Source organism: Aethalodelphis obliquidens, unplaced genomic scaffold (assembly GCF_003676395.1).
Source record: "Aethalodelphis obliquidens isolate GAN/ISIS:26980383/991018 unplaced genomic scaffold, ASM367639v1 scaffold80, whole genome shotgun sequence".
Taxonomy (NCBI): Eukaryota; Metazoa; Chordata; class Mammalia; order Artiodactyla; family Delphinidae; genus Aethalodelphis; species Aethalodelphis obliquidens.
Window position 1 is genome coordinate 1,797,823 of NW_020838024.1, and position 15,991 is coordinate 1,813,813.

Genomic DNA, 15,991 nt, shown 5'->3' on the forward strand with positions numbered 1-15,991 from the left:
CTTCCCACTAGCTAACTATTTTACATTCGGTAGTGTATATATGTCGATGCTACTCTCACTTTGCCCAACTTCCCCCTCCCACCCCATGTCCTCAAGTCCATTCTCTATGTCTACATCTTTATTCCCACCCTGAAACTAGGTTTATCAGTACCATTTTTTTTTTTTTTTAGATTCCACATATATGCGTTAGAATACGGTATTTGTTTTTCTCTTTCTGACGTACTTCACTTTGTGTGACAGACTCTAGGTCCATCCACCTTACTACAAATAACTCAATTTTGTTTCCTTTTATGGCTGAGTAATGTTCCATTGTATATATGTGCCACATCTTCTTTATCCGTTCATCTGTGGATGGACATTTAGGTTGGTTCCATGGCCTGGCTATTGTATATAGTGCTGCAATGAAACATTGTGGTACATGTCTCTTTTGGAATTATGGTTTTCTCAGGGTATATGCCCCGTGGTGGGATTGCTGGGTCATACGGTAGTTCTATTTTTAGTTTTTTAAGGAACCTCCATACTGTTTTCCATAGTGGTTGTATCAATTTACACTCCCACCAGCAGTGCAGGAGGGTTCCCTTTTCACCACACCATTTCCAGCATTTATTGTTTCTAGACTTTTTGATAATAGCCATTCTGACAGGCATGAGGTGATACCTCATTGTAGTTTTGATTTGTATTTCTCTAATAATTAGTGATGTTGAGAATCTTTCCATGTGCCTCTTGGCCATCTCTATGTCTTTCTTGGTGAAATGTCTATTTAGATCTTCCGCCCATTTTTAAATTGGATTGTTTGTTATCTTGGTATTGATCTCCATGAGCTGTTTGTATATTTTGGAGATTAATCCTTTGTCTGTTGTTTCATTTGCAAATATTTTCCCCCATTCTGAGGGTTGTCTTTTTGTCTTTTTTATGGTTTCCTTTGCTGTGCAAAAGCTTTTAAGCTTAATTAGGTCCCATTTGGTTTTTTTTGTTTGTTTTTATTTCTGTTACTCTAGGAGGTGGGTCAAAAAAATCATACTGTGATTTATGTCAAAGAGTGTTTTTCCTATGTTTTCCTCTAAGAGTTTTATAGTGTCTGGTCTTACATTTCAGTCTTTAATCCATTTGGAGTTTATTTTTGTGTATGGTGTTAGGGAGTGTTCTAATTTCATTCTTTTACATGTAGCTGTCCAGTTTTCCCAGCACCACTTATTGAAGAGGCTGTCCTTTCTCCATTGTATGTTCTTGCCTCCCTTGTCATAAATTAGGTGACCATATGTGCATTGGTTTATCTCTGGGCATTCTATCCTGTACTATTGATCTATATTTCTGTTTTTGTGCCAGTACCATACTGTCTTGATTACTGTAGCTCTGTGGTATAGTTTGAAGTCGGGGAGCCTGATTCCTCCAACTCCGTTTTTGTTTCTCAAGATTGCTTTGACTATTTGGGGTCTTTTGTGTTTCCATACGAATTGTAAAATTTTTTGTTCTAATTCTGTGAAGAATGCCATTGGCAGTTTGATAGGGATTGCATTGAATCTGTAGATTGTTTTGGGTAGTATAGTCATTTTCACAATATTGATTCTTCCAATCCAAGAACATGGTATATCCCTCCATCTATTTATTTCGTCTTTGATTTCTTTCATCCGTGTTCTGTAGTTTTCTGAGTACAAGTCTTTCGCCTCCTTAGGCAGGTTTATTCCTAGATATTTCATTCTTTTTGTTGTGATGGTAAATGGGATTGTTTCCTTAATTTCTCTTTCTGATATTTCATTGTTGGTGTATAGGAATGCCAGAGATTTCTGTGCATTAATGTTGTATCCTGCAACCTTACCAAATTCATTGATTAGTTCTAGTAGTTTTCTGGTGGCATCTTTAGGATTTTCTATGTGTAGTATCATGTCATCCGCAAACAATGACAGTTTTACTTCTTCTTTTCCAATTTGTATTCCCTTTATTTCTTTTTCTTCTCTGATTGCCGTAGCTAGGACTTCCAAAACTATGTTGAATAAAAGTGATGAGAGGGGCTTCCCTGGTGACGCAGTGGTTGAGAGTCCGCCTGCCGTTGCAGGGGACACGGGTTCGTGCCCCGGTCGGGGAAGATCCCACATGCCGCAGAGCAACTGGGCCCATGAGCCATGGCTGCTGAGCCTGCGCGTCCAGAGCCTGTGCTCCGCAACGGGAGAGGCCACAACAGTGAGATGCCCGTGTACCGCAAAAAAAAAAAAAAGAACAAAAGTGGTGAGAGCAGAAATCCTTGTCTTGTTCCTGATCTTAGTGGAAATGCTTTCAGTTTTTCACCATTGAGTATGATGTTTTCTGTGGATTTGTCATATGTGGCCTTTATTATGTTGAGGTAGGTTCCCCCAGTGCCCGCTTTCTGGAAAGTTTTTATCCTAAGTGGGTGTTGAATTTTGTCAAAAGCTTTTTCTGCATCTATTGAGTTGATCTTATGGTTTTTATTCCTTAATTTGTTAATGTGGTTTCATCACATTGATTGATTTGCATATATTGCAGAATCCTTGCATCCGTGGGATAAATCCTACTTGATCATGGTGTATGATCCTTTTAATGTGCTGTTGGATTCTGTTTGCTAGTTTTTTGTTCAGGATTTTTGCATCTATGTTCATCAGTGATATTGGTCTATAATTTTCTTATTTTGTGATATCTTTTTCTGGTTTTGGTATCAGGGTGATGGTGGCTTTGTATAATGAATTTGGGAGTGTTTCTTCCTCTGCAATTTTTTCAAAAGTTTGAAAAGGATTGGTGTTAGCTCTTCTGTAAATGTTTGATAGAATTCGCCTGTGAAGCCATCTAGTCCTGGACTTTTGTTTGTTGGAAGATTTTTAATTACAGTTTCAATTTCATTACTTATGATAGGTCTGTTTATATTTTCTAATTCTTCCTGGTTCAGCCTTGGAAAATTGTAGCTTTCCAAGAATTTGTCCATTTCTTCATGGTTGTCCATTTTATTGACATACAGTTGTTTCTGGTAGTCTCTTATATTCCTTTGTATTTCTGAGTTGTCTGTTGTGATTTCTCCTTTTTCATTTCTAATTTTATCGATTTGCATCCTCTCCCTTTTTTTCTTGTTGAGTCTGGATAAGGGTTTATCAATTTTGTTTATCTTCTCAAAGAGCAGCTTTTAGTTTTATTGATCTTTGCTATTGTTTTCTTTGTTTCTATTTCATTTATTTCTGCTCTGATTTTTATGATTTACTTCCTTCTACTGACTTTGGGTTTTCTTTGTTCTTCTTTCTCTAGTTGTTTTAAGCGTAGGATTAGATTGTTCATTTGAGATTTTTCTTGTTTCTTAAGGTGAGATTGAATTGCTCTAAACTTCCCTCTTGGAACTGCTTTTGCTGCCTCCCATTGGTTTTTGGGTCATCGTGTTTTCATTGTCATTTGTTTGTATGTATTGTTTTATTTCTTCGTTGATTTCTTCAGTGATCTCTTGGTTATTTAGTAGCGTGCTCTTTAGCCTCCATATATTTGTGTTTTTTACAGTTTTTTTTTTTCCTGTAATTCATTTGCAATATCATAGCGTTGTGGTCAGGAAAGATGCTTGGTATGATTTCAATTTTCTTAAATTTACCGAGGCTTGATTTGTGACCCAAGGTGTGATCTGTCTTGGAGAATGTTCCAGGTGCACTTGAGAAGATCAAGTGTATTCTGCCACTTTTGTGTGGAATGTTCTATAAATATCAATTAAATCTATCTGGTCTTTTGTGTCACTTAAACCTTGTGTTTCCTTATTTATTTATTTTTGATCATCTGTCCATTGGTTTAAGTGGTGTGTTATGGTTTAAGTGGTGTGTTAAAATCCCCTTCTATTATTGTGTTACTGTCAGTTTTTCCTTTCATGGTTGTTAGCATTTGCCTTATGTAGTGAGGTGCTCCTATTTTGGGTGCATAAACATTTATAATTGTTATATCTTCTTGGATTGATCCTTTGATCATTATGTAGTGTGCTTCTTTGTCTCTTGTAATAGTCTTTATTTTAAAGTCTATTTTATTGGATACGAGTATTGCTACTCCAGCTTTCTTTTGATTTCCATTTGTATGGAATATCTTTTTCCATCCCTTCACCTCAGTCCATAGGTGTCCCTAGGTCTGAAGTGGGTCTCTTGTAGACAGCATATATATGGGTTTTGTTTTTGTATCCATTCAGCCAGTCTGTGTCTTTTGGTTGGGGCATTTAATCCATTTACATTCAAGGTTATTATCCATGTGTATCTTCCTGTTACCATTTTCTTAATTGTTTTGGGTTTGTTTTTGTGGGTTTTTTCCTTCTCTTGTGTTTCCGGCCTAGAGAAGTTTCTTTAGCATTTGTTGTAAAGCTGGTTTCGTGGTGCTGAATTCTCTTAGCTTTTGCTTGTCTGAAAAGTTTTTGATTTCTCCCTCAAATCTGAATGAGATCCTTAATGTGTAGAGTAATCTTGGTTGCAGGTTTTTGTCTTTCATCACGTTAAGTATATCCTGCCGCTCCCTTCTGGCCTACAGAGTTTCTGCTGAAAAATCAGCTGATAACTTTATGGGGATTCCTTTATATGTTATTTTTTGTTTTTCCCTTGCTGCTTTTAATATATTTTCTTTGAATTTTATTTTTGTTAGTTTGAGTAATGTGTGTCTTGTGTTTTTCCTAGGGTTAATGCTGTATGGGACTCTCTGGGCTTCCTGGACTTGGGTGACTATTTCCTTTCCCATGTTAGGGAAGTTTTTGACTATAATCTCTTCAGATGTTTTCTCAGACCCTTTCTTTTTCTCTTCTTCTTCTGGGACCCCTATAATTAGAATGTTGGTGCGTTTAGTGTTGTCCCAGAGGTCTCTGAGGGTGTCTTCAATTCTTTTCATTTTTTTTCTTTATTCTGCTCCTTGGCAGTTATTTCTACCATTTTGTTTTCCAGTTCACTTATTCGTTCTTCTGCCTCAGTTATTCTTTTATTGATTCCTTCTAATGTGTTTTTCATTTCAGTTATTATGTTGTTCATCTGTGTTTGTTTGTTCTTTAGATCTTCTAGATCTCTGTTAAACATTTCTTGTATTTTCTCAATCCGTGCCTCCATTCTACTTCCAGATTCTGGATCATCTTTACTATCATTACTCTGAATTCTTTTACAGGTAGATTGCCTATTTCCTCTTCATTTATTTGGTGTTGTAGGTTTTTACCTTGCTCCTTCATCTGTGACATATCTTTTTGCCATCTCATTTTTTTTTTTTTTATAAGTGGGATTGTGTTCCTGTCTAACTGGTTGTTTGGCCTGAGGCTTCCAACACTGGAGTTTATAGGCTGTTGGGTAGAGCTGGGTGTTGGTGCTGAGATGAGGACCTCCGTGAGACCTCACTCCAATGAATATTCTGAGGTTCTCTGTTAGTCCAGTGGTTCCGACACGGAGCTCCCACCGCAGGAGCTTCAATCTGACCTCCTGCTCATGAACCAAGATCCCACAAGCCGCATGTGGTGGCAAAAAAAAAAAAAAGAGAGAACAATAACAAAGTAAAAAATAGACTAGGAAACTAACAGATATGTTAGAAAGAATATAAAAATAAAAATATAGTTGAATCAACAACCAGAAGGTACAACAGTACCACAATAGTGAAAAAGAGAAGGAGGGAAAAGAGGGAAAAAGAAAAGAAAAGAAAAAAAAAGCAACAACAACAGGGAAAAGGCCTTGGCTGTGGAGGGTGGGTCCTAAGCAAGGGTGAGGTTTAGGTGGTGGGCGGGGCCAATGCTCAGGACCCACAGGGCTGGAAAAGGCCCTGGGGGCTATGGGAGGGTGGGGCTAGGCTCCAGGAACAGAAGGGGCCCAGATGTGCCCCTCACCCCTGGTCTCAGAGGGTGGGGGACCTCACCTGGGAGCCCAGCAGGTTGTCTGGCCTCAAGTGGGCAGGGCAAATGCCCTCCTCTCCTCTCCTGCTCCTCCGGTCCCAGAGGGCCTCTCCCGCCTGCCTCTCCTGATCTCCCCGGGTCTCCCTCCTATGCCCTCAGTACCCACGCCACCTGGAGGGGGCTTTGGAGGACAGGGAACCAGCCTGGGAGGAATGATTCTTTAATTTACAGATTTAACACTGGGAATTTTTCATCTGGTTTCTTTTGGAGTATTGCTTCCTTCCCATTCTTTCTGTTCTGTTTTCTAAAACACTTGTTAGAGGTATGTTGGAACTTCTCAGTCTATTTCTTGTCTTTTAATCACTTCTTAATTTCCACCTTTTTAATCTCTCAGTGATGTGCTCAGGATGTTTCCTCAGATCTCTCTCTCTCTTAGTTTACGAATTCTCTCTTCTGCTGTGTCTTCTTTGCTGTAGGATTTTAATTTTGGTGACTACATTCTTAATGTCTAGAAGTTTTGTTTCTTTTTCAAATCTATCTGTTCTTTGGATGTACTCTGTCCTGTTCTTTTATTGTGGTTTCTATACCTTCTTTCATCAATTTAATTATTTTAGTAATATTTTATGCCCTTTCAGATTATTTCTTGTGTGCATATTCTTGATTGTCAAATCTATATACTGTCCTCAGGGTTGCTTGTTTCTTTGTGTGAGTTTTAATTTTTTATCATGAGCTTATTTTGTAGGGGGTGGTTCTGCTAGGTTGTATATGTTTTTCTTTGGAGTGTTTTTTTTGTGCAGTATGCGGGCCTCTCACCACTGTGGCCTCTCCCATTGTGGAGCACAGGCTCCGGATGCGCAGGCTCAGCGGCCATGGCTCACGGGCCCAGCCACTCCGTGGCATGTGGGATCCTCCCGCACCGGGGCACAAACCCATGTCCCCTGCATCGGCAGTGGACCCTCAACCACTGCACCACCAGGGAAGCCCTGGAGTGGTTTTATATTTACTTCTTGCTGTTACTGAAGTATAAAAAATGGGGACAAGTTTATATATATATTTTTTTGGCTTGGAGTTGCTATACTACATAGATAGTATAAATTCAGATCCCACATTTGCCTGTAGCAAGACGCGGGGTTCTATTTCTCAGAGTTGACTTTTATTTTTCTCCCGTCCACTATCCATGGAGATAGAAAACTTCTTTGCTGCTTTTTTAGGGCAGAGTTTTTCTTATCTGCATTTTTTTAAAAATTTTATTTGTTTTTGGCTGCGTTGGGTCTTCGTTGCTGCGCGTGGGTTTCTCTCTAGTGCAGAGAGCGGGGGCTACTCTTCGTTGAGGTGCGTGGGCTTCTCATTGCAGTGGCTTCTCTTGTTGCGGAGCACGGGCTCTAGGCGCATGGGCTTCAGTAGTTTTGGCTCTCAGACTCTAGAGTGCAGGCTCAGTAGTTGTGGCGCACAGACTTAGTTGCTCCATGGCATGTGGAATCTTCCCAGACCAGGGCTCGAACCCATGTCCCCTGTGTTGGCAGGCGGATTCTTAACCACTGCGCCACCAGGGAAGCCCTCTTATCTGCATTTTATGGACAGAACTGTCCTTCAGCACTCTAAGCCATAGGAAGGTAGCTCAGTTCCCCTCACTGCAATCTGCAGAAACCACGTCTCCTGTTCCTCCGTGGACTATGCCAGCATCATTGTCCATTTATTGCCCAGCTTTGAATTCCTTTTGCTTTTATGGCACCAGAAGATTTCTTTATTTACAGGTCTTGGTTGTGTATGAACCTGTTTTGTTTTGTTTTTTTTAATTTAGCATTTCTCCTTTGTTTTATAACAGGGCATGGGCCTATCCACTGTAGCTCAATCTGAAGTTGATAGTAACTTTAATAGTTTTTTGGGTTTTTTTAACCATGAGGGAATTTAAATTTTAAATATTGTATTAAATTATTTTATTATGGGGTAAATAGAAAGCTATCAGAATAATATGTTGTAAACTTCTAATGTGTCTGTTGCCATGTGGAAGTGTTAGCTAAGTGCTATGTCTTTCCCATGTGATTTTTTTCTGCTGTTTTCTTTTAATTGTAATATATACTTTGGATAGTGCATTTCCTGACTCATACGAATAAGGAAGATCAAAGGGACAACGAACAGATTTCAGTAACGGAAACTCATCCTAGTCAGAAAACCTGTGTGTTTCCTTCTGCCGATTCAGCTGTCAGCCTTTCCAGTGACCAGAATTTGACTTCTCCTGGTATCGTTCTTAACTTTTTTCATTTACTCTTATTTTCCAATACTCGTACTGAAGAGTACTTACTAGGAATATAATTGTGAAGGATTCGTGAAGCCGTTTTGCAATACTTATAAGTTTCGGGGAAGGGATGTTAAAAATTGTGCTATTCACGTGAAGAGCTACGTCATCTTGTCACCTTCATAAGATACACTGCAAACATGTGTCATATCTCTGTGTAACTTATTAATGTTAAATACATAGCAACTGAAGTATTATACCATTATACTGGTATATTATACTATAACACTATAATATTTGATTTTTATAAAAATTAAGAAATTCCAACTCTGTCAATTATGAGAGTTTTGATTTGAAAACAGTAATAATGGCTGTAATTTATTGAGCCTCTGCCATGTGCCAGACATTGTTGTTTTACATGCATTGACCCTGGTGTAAGCCTGACCTGTGACGTAGCTACCATCATTATCCCCATTTTACAGTTGAGGATATTGAGCCTTAGACAAGTTCAGTGCCACCGTTCATTCCATTTCATTTGGAGCTGGCAATTCAAAATGCTATCCCTTGGTCCTGACAAATACTTTGTGTCATATAAACAGCAGGGCATACTAGGGACTTCCCTGGTGGCGCAGTGGGTAAATAGCAGGGCATACTAAATATCACAGTTGGACCACTAGCAGTGGCTTTAAATATTTTTTTTTGCCCTCAGATATTTATGGTCAATAATGATGATTCTACTGAATGTTTACAGTATGTTTTATTACCATTATTAACTTAATATAATCAGTTAAGAAATGCTATTTTTAAATGACATTGCTGTTATTTAAACAAAAGCTATCAAGAAGCTGGTTTAAACTTTGTAATTTTCTTCTCTAAGTTCTTTCTAGATTCTGTTTGTATTTCAGTCATCATCACATGGGTATAATCATTTTTACTTCATAGAGTTGTTGAGAAGATTAGGTACTATATAGAGAGCAATTAGCTGAGAATCTGTTTGATTCCTATAGGTACTTGGTTACCAGTATCTTTTCTCTTCCCTCTTATGGGTGGGGAGAGAATTGAGAAATGAGGTTAAAGAGGCTTTAGTGGGTTCTAGCTGTATCTGAGAAGTCTAAACTCCATTTTGTACTTGGGAATCATTGGTAAATTCTGAGCAGTGGAGGTTAGGAAGAGGACCAGGGTGGAGGCCTAGGTCGGTTAGTGAGCTGTTAGATTAACCTGACCTGTGCAGTGATGAGGGCCTGGGCAGTGCTGTGGGAAAGGAGAAGCGACAAGAGACATTCTGAATAGGCAGCTGGTGATACTCACTGACTAAGTGGTTGGAAAGGAAGGAGAACGTGAATGGCTGGTTAGCATTGTCACACTAAGAGCAAGGATATCACCAGGTCTTAACGTCAAACTCTAGAGCACTTTCGGACCACATGTAGCATTTAAAGTGATGCAGGGCCATGTCATATTTAGGATTTAGTTTTTGATAAGGAAGTAGAGCTTGCTGAGAGCTTTAGGCTTAAAAAACAGATGTAAAAGCCTTTTGGCTAATTGTATAGTTAAGACTTAGAGAGTGTATCAGTTTTCTGGAAGAAAGATGGAAAAAGGAGAAAAGCTGAGGACCAACCTGTGAAATGCCACCCATTAGAGAACAAGGGGAGCCCCCACCTCCAGTGAGGGAAATGGATGAGCAGACTCTGGTAAAGGGATTTTCAAGAAAAAGTGAGTGGCTAACAGTTTCACAAGCCGCCAGAAAGTCAAGAATGAAGACTGAGTTTTTTTTAAGGACTTGAGGACTTTCAGTGTAATATCAAGGGTAGAAGGTTGGGGACGAAGACAGGCTCAAGAAGCTGTTAAGTATAGGCAACTTAAGAATTCTGACAGTAAAAGGAAATGAGAAAAATGAAGATAGAAATGAGATAAATGAAATGAAGTCAAAGATCATTTCGAGTTGGGGATAAATATAAACTCTTATGTTTAAAGGCAGAAGAAAAGGAAGTACTAGGAAAAGAGAAATTGAGAGTACCGGGTTAAGGCGATGATTCATTCAGGATTGTAATAGCTTCTTAAACTCTAAGGCAAGAGGAGAAAACAAGGAGAAGTGTCAATAAATGTCATAACACATGTCAAGGTGGATAAATAAAAATGTTTTTTCTCTAGTATTCAGTGTTTAATTATAAATTAAAAAAGAAACCTAATTAGTATTTTTTTAGAAGTGCAGAATTTAGATGCCCTAATGGGTGTTTTCTTCTCCAAGGTTGACTTCTTGGAAAGATGTACAGTCATTCCTTTACTTCTAGTGCTCACAAATAGCTCAAATTTACTCTTTTGAAATTGACTTTCACTTCTTAGCAAATTCTTCTGAGTGTTCTTGTCAGTGCCAAATAATTTAGTCACTGAGAATGGATTTAATTTTTGTTAACAGCCATAAGTGATTCAGAGGTGTTTCTGATAAGTGAATTAAATGATCAGGCTGAGTGTCACTGTTTGGAATTTTTTAAAAAAAGGAATCGTCACTATCAAGGAATGAAGCTGATCCATTGTGTCTAGTAAATTGTGAAGCCTGTCCCAAAGAAAAAGTTCCAAAAATGCTTTGAAAATGAAGTAAGGATAGAATCTTCCTATGTAACTACTTTTAAAAGTAGTTATTTGAATATAACACTTCTCTGCCTTTTGATGAAAGGAATGTTTCATTTCTTAGTCAGATCTTTTATATCTCATTAGCCTATATGAACACCATTATCGAAGAACTCGCAAATGACCAGACTCTGAGAGCAAAGATAATGTAAAATTCTTGATTTGAGGATTAACAAACAAAACAACATGTGCTTAAGAAAGCAAAATTGTTCTAATATTAAAAACATGTGAGCATGGATGATATAATAAAGGACATGATGAACATGGGCCTTAAACCAAAAAAAAAAAATGTGGATGTTCTAAGTCTTAGAGGCAGGGTGGATTTATCTTAGGATAAGAAAATCTTAACAAGGAAGTGTTTTTGACAAGAGATGTCAGGACACTTTTCCCTGTATTAACTCAATTCTCTTTGAGGGTTAAACATACAGAAAATTGAGTAGACCAAGTGTTTTGCTTTAAAGACGTGTTGTTAATATTGGACAAGGTTTAAAAATTATTCTTTGGGGTATATTCTTCCAAGTAAAGGCTCTTGGAGTTAAATTAGATATTTTCCCAAAAGTATTCCTTTTAGATCATCAGAAGTTTTTGTTTTTTGTTTTTTTAGTAAATCTCACTCCAGTATTCTAAACTGTGTATGAAGCAAAGAAAGACTGTACCTCCTAAAATGTATTATTCAGAGTACTCTGGATAGAAAAGTAATAATCTTAAAATGTGGACAATATTCACTACCAAATGGAGGTTTAAAAACATTTCAGTTTCTGTATATATAATTTCTAGATCAGGTTAATAATCGAAAATAGAAAAAGTAACTGACCTGAAATTTTTATTAATAGTAATGTTTTTTTTTTAAGGTGTGAATAACAGTGATGAATTATTTGAGAGGTAAATATCTTAAGAATTAATTCACAGTTTTACTTAAAGTTAGGTATAAATTATGTGTTCTGGAAATTTTGTTGTTCATATGTATGTAAACTTCTACACTACATATTTTTTGTGGATTAAAGGAAGGTAATTCCCATTGGGAATGGGGTGTTTTAAGATAGCAGTCCCCAACCTTTTTGGCACCAGGGACCGGTTTCTTGGAAGACAGTTTTTCCACAGACATCAGGGCTGGGGGATGAGTATTGTTCAGGTAGTAATGCGAGCAGTGGGAAGCGGCAGATGAAGTTCTCGCTCACCCACCGTGCTCACCTCCTGCTGTGTGGCCCTGTTCCTAACAGGCCACGGACCAGTAGCGGGGTAGTGGTCCACAGCCCCGGGGTGGGGCCTCCTGTTTTAAGAAACTGAGGATTGTTATATTGTATCCCTTACTATTCAGCATAGGTAATTAGAATACAGTAGCTTACATTTGCTACATTTTCTTTTACTACGTATGTATTAAATTTCAATAGGCAGGACAGGTTGTTGTCCTAGTTGTCCCAGTTGTCCTCTAGGCCTTACGTTTGCTCCTTTGAGAGTGCATATGAAGTTATCAGTTATTGATGATTAGGCTTTTCCACCGAGGATTACTGGAATTAAAGCAATAGAAGGAAATTAGTTATATGTTTATCATTTTTTGTGTTCATTTATACTCTTGGAGAGCATAGTTTTACATGTTCATTTTTGCTTAATGTAATTAAGTTGTAGATACTGATTTATATCTCTCATACTGCATTTGGGAATGAAGTGTTTCAGTAGATCCGCTCCAGATGAGTGAACTGACTGATATTGCAGACATTATCAATGACCTTATAACAAAAGATGGAGTTTCCAGTGAAGAGCTTGGCTTCACAGAACAACAGGCGAGGAGCATCTCCAGGTAATCATTGAATAATTCATTTTTAACCTGCTTAAAATGTTTATGGTTCAAGAATATTTAAAATTGACCATATTTTATGTGATTTTATTTTTACCTCTTTATTGGCGTATAATTGCTTTACAATGTTGTGTTAGTTTCTGCTTTATAGCGAAGTGAATCACCTATATGTATACATATATCCCCTCCCTCTTGAGCTTCCCTCCCACCCTCCCTATCCCACCCCTCTAGGTGGTCACAAAGCACCAAGCTGATGTCCCTGTGCTATGCAGCAGCTTCCCACTAGCTATCTGTTTTACATTTGGTAGTGTATATATGTCAGTGCTACTCTCTCACTTCATCCCAGTTTCTCCTTCCCAGACTGTGTCCTCAAGTCCATTCTCTATGTCTGCATCTTTATTCCGGCCCTGCCACTTGGTTCATCAGTACCGCTTTCTTAGATTCCATATATATGTGTTAGCATATGGTATTCGTTTTTTTTTTTTCTGACTTACTTCACTCTGTATGACAGACTCTAGGTCCATCTACCTCACTACAGATAACTCAGTTTCATTCCTTTTTATGGCTGAGTAATATTCCATTGTATATATGTGCCACATCTTCTTTATCCATTTATCTGTCGATGGACACTTAGGTTGCTTCCATGTCCTGGCTATTGTAAATAGAGCTGCAATAAACATTGTGGTCCATGACTCTTTTTGAATTATGGTTCTCTCAGGGTATGTGCCCAGTAGTGGGACTGCTGGGTCATAGGGTAGCTCTATTTTTAGTTTTTTAAGGAACCTCCATACTGTTCTCAATGGTGGCTGTATGAATTTACATTCCCACTAACAGTGCAGGAGGGTTCCCTTTTCTCCACACCCTCTTCAGCATTTATTGTTTTAGATTTTTTGATAATAGCTATTCTGACCGGTGTGAGGTGATACCTCACTGTGGTTCTTTTGTTTTGTTTTGTTTTGTTGCGATACGCGGGCCTCGCACTGCTGTGGCCTCTCCCGTTGCGGAGCACAGGCTCCGGACGCGCAGGCTCAGCGGCCATGGCTCACGGGCCCAGCCGCTCCCCGGCATGTGGGATCCTCCCGGACCAGGGCACAAACCCGTGTCCACTGCATCGGCAGGTGGACTCTCAACCACTGCGCCACCGGGGAAGGCCCTCACTGTGGTTTTGCTTTGCATTTCTCTAATGATTAGTGATGTTGAGAGCATCTTTTCATGTATTTGTTTGCCATCTGTACATTTTCTTTGGAGAAATGTCTATTTAGGTTCTCCGCCCATCTTTGGATTGGTTTTTTTTTTTTAATATTGAGCTACATGAGCTGCTCTATATTTTGGAGATTAATCCTTTGTCAGTTGATTAGTCTGCAAATATTTTCTCCCATTCTGAGGGTTGTCTTTTGGTCTTGTTTATGGTTTCCTTTGCTGTACAAAAGCTTTTAAGCTTCATTAGGTCCCATTTGTTTATTTTTGTTTTTATTTTCATTACTCTAGGAGGTGGGTCAATAAGGATCTTGCTGTGATTTATGTCCTAGAGTGTTCTGCCTATGTTTTCCTCTAAGAGTTTTATAGTGTCCGGACTTACATTTAGGTCTTTAATCCATTTTGAGTTTATTTTTGTGTATGGTTTTAAGGAGTGTTCAAATTTCATTCTTTTACATGTAGCCGTCCAGTTTTCCCTGCACCACTTATTGAAAAGGCTGTCTTTTCTCCATGTGTATTCTTGCCTCCTTTGTCAAAGATAAGGTGACCATATGTGCATGGGTTTATCTCTGGGCTTTCTGTCCTGTTCCATTGATCTGTATTTCTGTTTTTGTGCCAGTACCATATTGTCTTGATTACTATAGCTTTGTAGTATAGTCTGAAGTCGGGAGCCTGATTCCTCCAGCTCCGTTTTTCGTTCTCAAGATTGCTTTGGCTATTCGGGGTCTTTTGTGTTTCCGTACAAATTGTAAAATTTCTCGTTCTAGCTCTGTGAAAAATGGCATTGGTAATTTGATAGGGATTGCATTGAACCTATAGATTGCTTTGGGCAGTATAGTCATTTTCACAACATTGATTCTTCCAATTCAGGAGCATGGTGTATTTCTCCATCTGTTAATGTCATCTTTGATTTCTTTCATCAGTGTTTTATAGTTTTCTGAGTACAGGTCTTTTGCCTCCTTAGGTAGGTTTATTCCTAGGTATTTTATTCTTTTTCTTGTGATGGTAAATGGGATTGTTTCCTTAATTTCTCTTTCTGATCTTTCATTGTTAGTGTATAGGAATGCCAGAGGTTTCTGTGCATTAATGTTGTATCCTGCAACATTACCAAATTCATTGATTAGTTCCAGTAGTTTTCTGTTAGCGTCTTTAGGATTTTCTATGTATAGTATCATGTCATCTGCAAACAGTGACAGTTTTACTTCTTTTCCAGTTGTATTCCTTTTATTTCTTTTTCTTCTTTGATTGCTGTGGCTAGGACTTCCAATAGTATGTTGAATAAGAGTGGCGAGAGTGGACATCCTTGTCTTCTTCCTGATCTTAGAGGAAATACTTTCAGTTTTTCACCATTGTGAATGATGTTTGCTGTGGGTTTATTGTATATGGCCTGTATTATGTTGAGTTAGGTTCCCCCAGTGCCACTTTCTGGAAAGTTTTTATCATAAATGGGTGTTGAATTTTGTCAAAAGCTTTTCCTGCATCTATTGAGATGATCATATGGTTTTTATTCTTTAATTTGTTAATATGGTGTGTCACATTGAGTTTTTTGCATATATTGCAGAGTCCTTGCATCCCTGAGATAAATCCCACTTCTCATGGTGTATGATCTTCTCAATCTGTTGCTGGATTCTGTTTGCTAGTATTTTGTTGAGGATTTTTTGCGTCTATGTTCATCATTGATATTGGTCTCTAATTTTCTTTTTTTGTGATATCTTTGTCTGGTTTTGGTGTCAGGGTGATGGTGGCCCTGTAGAATAAGTTTGGGAGTGTTCCTTCTTCTGCAGTTTTTTGGAAGAGTTTGAGAAGGATAGGTGTTAAAACTCTTTTCTAAATGTTTGATAGAATTCGCCTGTGAAGCCATCTCTTCCTGGACTTTTGTTTGTTGGAAGATTTTTAATTACAGTTTCAGTTTCATTACCTGTGATTGGTCTGTTTATATTTTCTAATTCTTCCTGGTTCAACCTTGGAAAGTTATACCTTTCCAAGAATTTGTCCATTTCTTCCAGGTTGTCCATTCTGTTGGCATACAGTTGCTTGTAGTAGTCCCTTATGATCCTTTGCATTCCTTCAGTGTCAGTTGTAATCTCTCCTTTTTTGTTTCTAGTTTTATTGATTTGAGTTCTCTCCCTTTTTTCTTGATGAGTCTGGCTAAAGGTTTATAAATTTTGTTTATCTTCTCTAAGAACCAAATTTTAGTTTTATTGATCTTTGCTATTGTTTTATTTTTTCTATTTCATTTATTTCTGCTCTGATATTTATGATTTCTTTCCTTCTACTAACTTTGGGTTTTCTTTGTTCTTCTTTTTCTAGTTGCTTTAGGTGTAAG

General features: G+C 38.1%; 1 protein-coding gene across 10 annotated transcripts in view; it reads left to right on the forward strand.

Moving 5' to 3' along the window:
• CPLANE1 (ciliogenesis and planar polarity effector complex subunit 1) overlaps positions 1-15,991 on the forward strand; it is a 128,604-nt gene that overhangs the window by 84,388 nt on the left and 28,225 nt on the right. For all 10 annotated transcript variants that reach the window (XM_027092644.1, XM_027092645.1, XM_027092638.1 and 7 more), the window contains 3 exons: positions 7,902-8,051; positions 11,525-11,555; positions 12,340-12,471. In XM_027092644.1, coding sequence (XP_026948445.1) covers positions 7,902-8,051; positions 11,525-11,555; positions 12,340-12,471 — 313 coding nt within the window. The remainder of the gene's footprint in view (positions 1-7,901; positions 8,052-11,524; positions 11,556-12,339; positions 12,472-15,991) is intronic.